General features: G+C 45.3%; 1 protein-coding gene across 1 annotated transcript; it reads left to right on the forward strand.

The window, feature by feature from the left end:
* Window positions 1–5: 5 nt before the first annotated feature.
* Window positions 6–1,289, forward strand: LOC123178328 (disease resistance protein RGA2-like; the record flags this gene model as incomplete). Its single annotated transcript, XM_044591441.1, has 1 exon — window positions 6–1,289. A coding segment is annotated over one exon (1,284 nt), but the record flags the coding sequence as incomplete, so codon positions are not given.
* Window positions 1,290–1,294: the final 5 nt, after the last annotated feature.

Below are 1,294 nucleotides of genomic sequence, written 5' to 3' on the forward strand. Positions count from 1 at the left end.
GCATCTACAACCTTGAGAAGATAGATACAACAGAAGAAGCAGCTCAAGCAAAACTGATGGAGAAAAATTACTTGAGGAGGTTAACATTGGACTGGGATAGTAAGCGATCTAGTATTGATCCTGGTGTGGAAGCAGCGGTTCTTGAGAGCCTTCATCCACATGGAGATCTTCAGGTGTTGTGCATTAGAGGGCACGGAGGTCCTTCTTGTCCATCATGGCTGGGTGATGAGTTCGCTGCTGAAGGTCTACAAGCTCTTTATCTGTATGGTGTTTCTTGGGAAGTTTTTCCTTCTTTAGGGAAGGCGTGGGATCTTCGTGAATTAAGGTTTGAGCATATTGCCAGGCCGAAGGAGTTTACTATAGAGAAAAGCTTTTGCATGCTAATAAAGTTTGAACTCATTGGCCTAGGAAGTTTTGAAAAATGGATTTTCCCAGCTGAACGAGATTCTTCCCTGGATGGAGAGCGGTTGCCAACGGATGCTCATACGTTCCCTCTCTTGCAAGTGCTGATTATTAAAGAGTGCCCGAAATTCTTAGAGTTTCCAATTTCAAACCATATTCTTTATCCTAAACTACAGGAGCTCAAGATACAGGACTGTCCAGAATTCTTGTCTCCCATCTCCTGGACTGAAAGTCTGCGTAATGTCGAGTTAGCAAATGTGAAACTATTAAAGAGGTTTACATACTCAGGATCATCCGGTGGAGCAGAATTGAAAATTACCGGAGAGAGTGATCTGCTTAGCTTAGACCAAGTGTTACTTTTCAGTAAAGAAACAGGTATTGAGAAGCTGACACTGGACAAGTGCCCACCTCTGGAGTTGAAGCACCTTCTGATGCTAACCTCGCTGAGGACATTGATTGTAAAAGAATCAGTTGGTCTAGTTGGACCACTAGGAGGAGGTCAGAGTGATGTGGAATGGCAGCTCCCTGTTGAGTATATCAAGATCTACAAATTAAATGGTAATACTGGCAAGGAACTGACAGAGCTCCTCCCCCACCTCCCAAAGCTCTCCAAATTGGTAATATGGTGGTGTAAAAGCATAAAAAAGCTGGTAGTGGGGGTGGATGTGCAACAAACAACACAAGAAGCATCAGAGATGGGGGGAGGTGAAATAACAGCAGCAGCAGAGGAAGAGGATGATGGGGTGCTGCTCCTCCCAGCTCATCTCTGTGACTCACTACGGGAATTGTGGTTCAATTACTGCCCAGAGCTGGTCCTGGTTGACCCTCCAACTCTTGTTCCTGGTGGAGGATGGCTCCAAGCCTTGCGATCCCTCCAGAGATTAACAATACG

Source organism: Triticum aestivum, unplaced genomic scaffold (genome assembly GCF_018294505.1).
Source record: "Triticum aestivum cultivar Chinese Spring unplaced genomic scaffold, IWGSC CS RefSeq v2.1 scaffold222871, whole genome shotgun sequence".
NCBI classification, from domain to species: Eukaryota; Viridiplantae; Streptophyta; class Magnoliopsida; order Poales; family Poaceae; genus Triticum; species Triticum aestivum.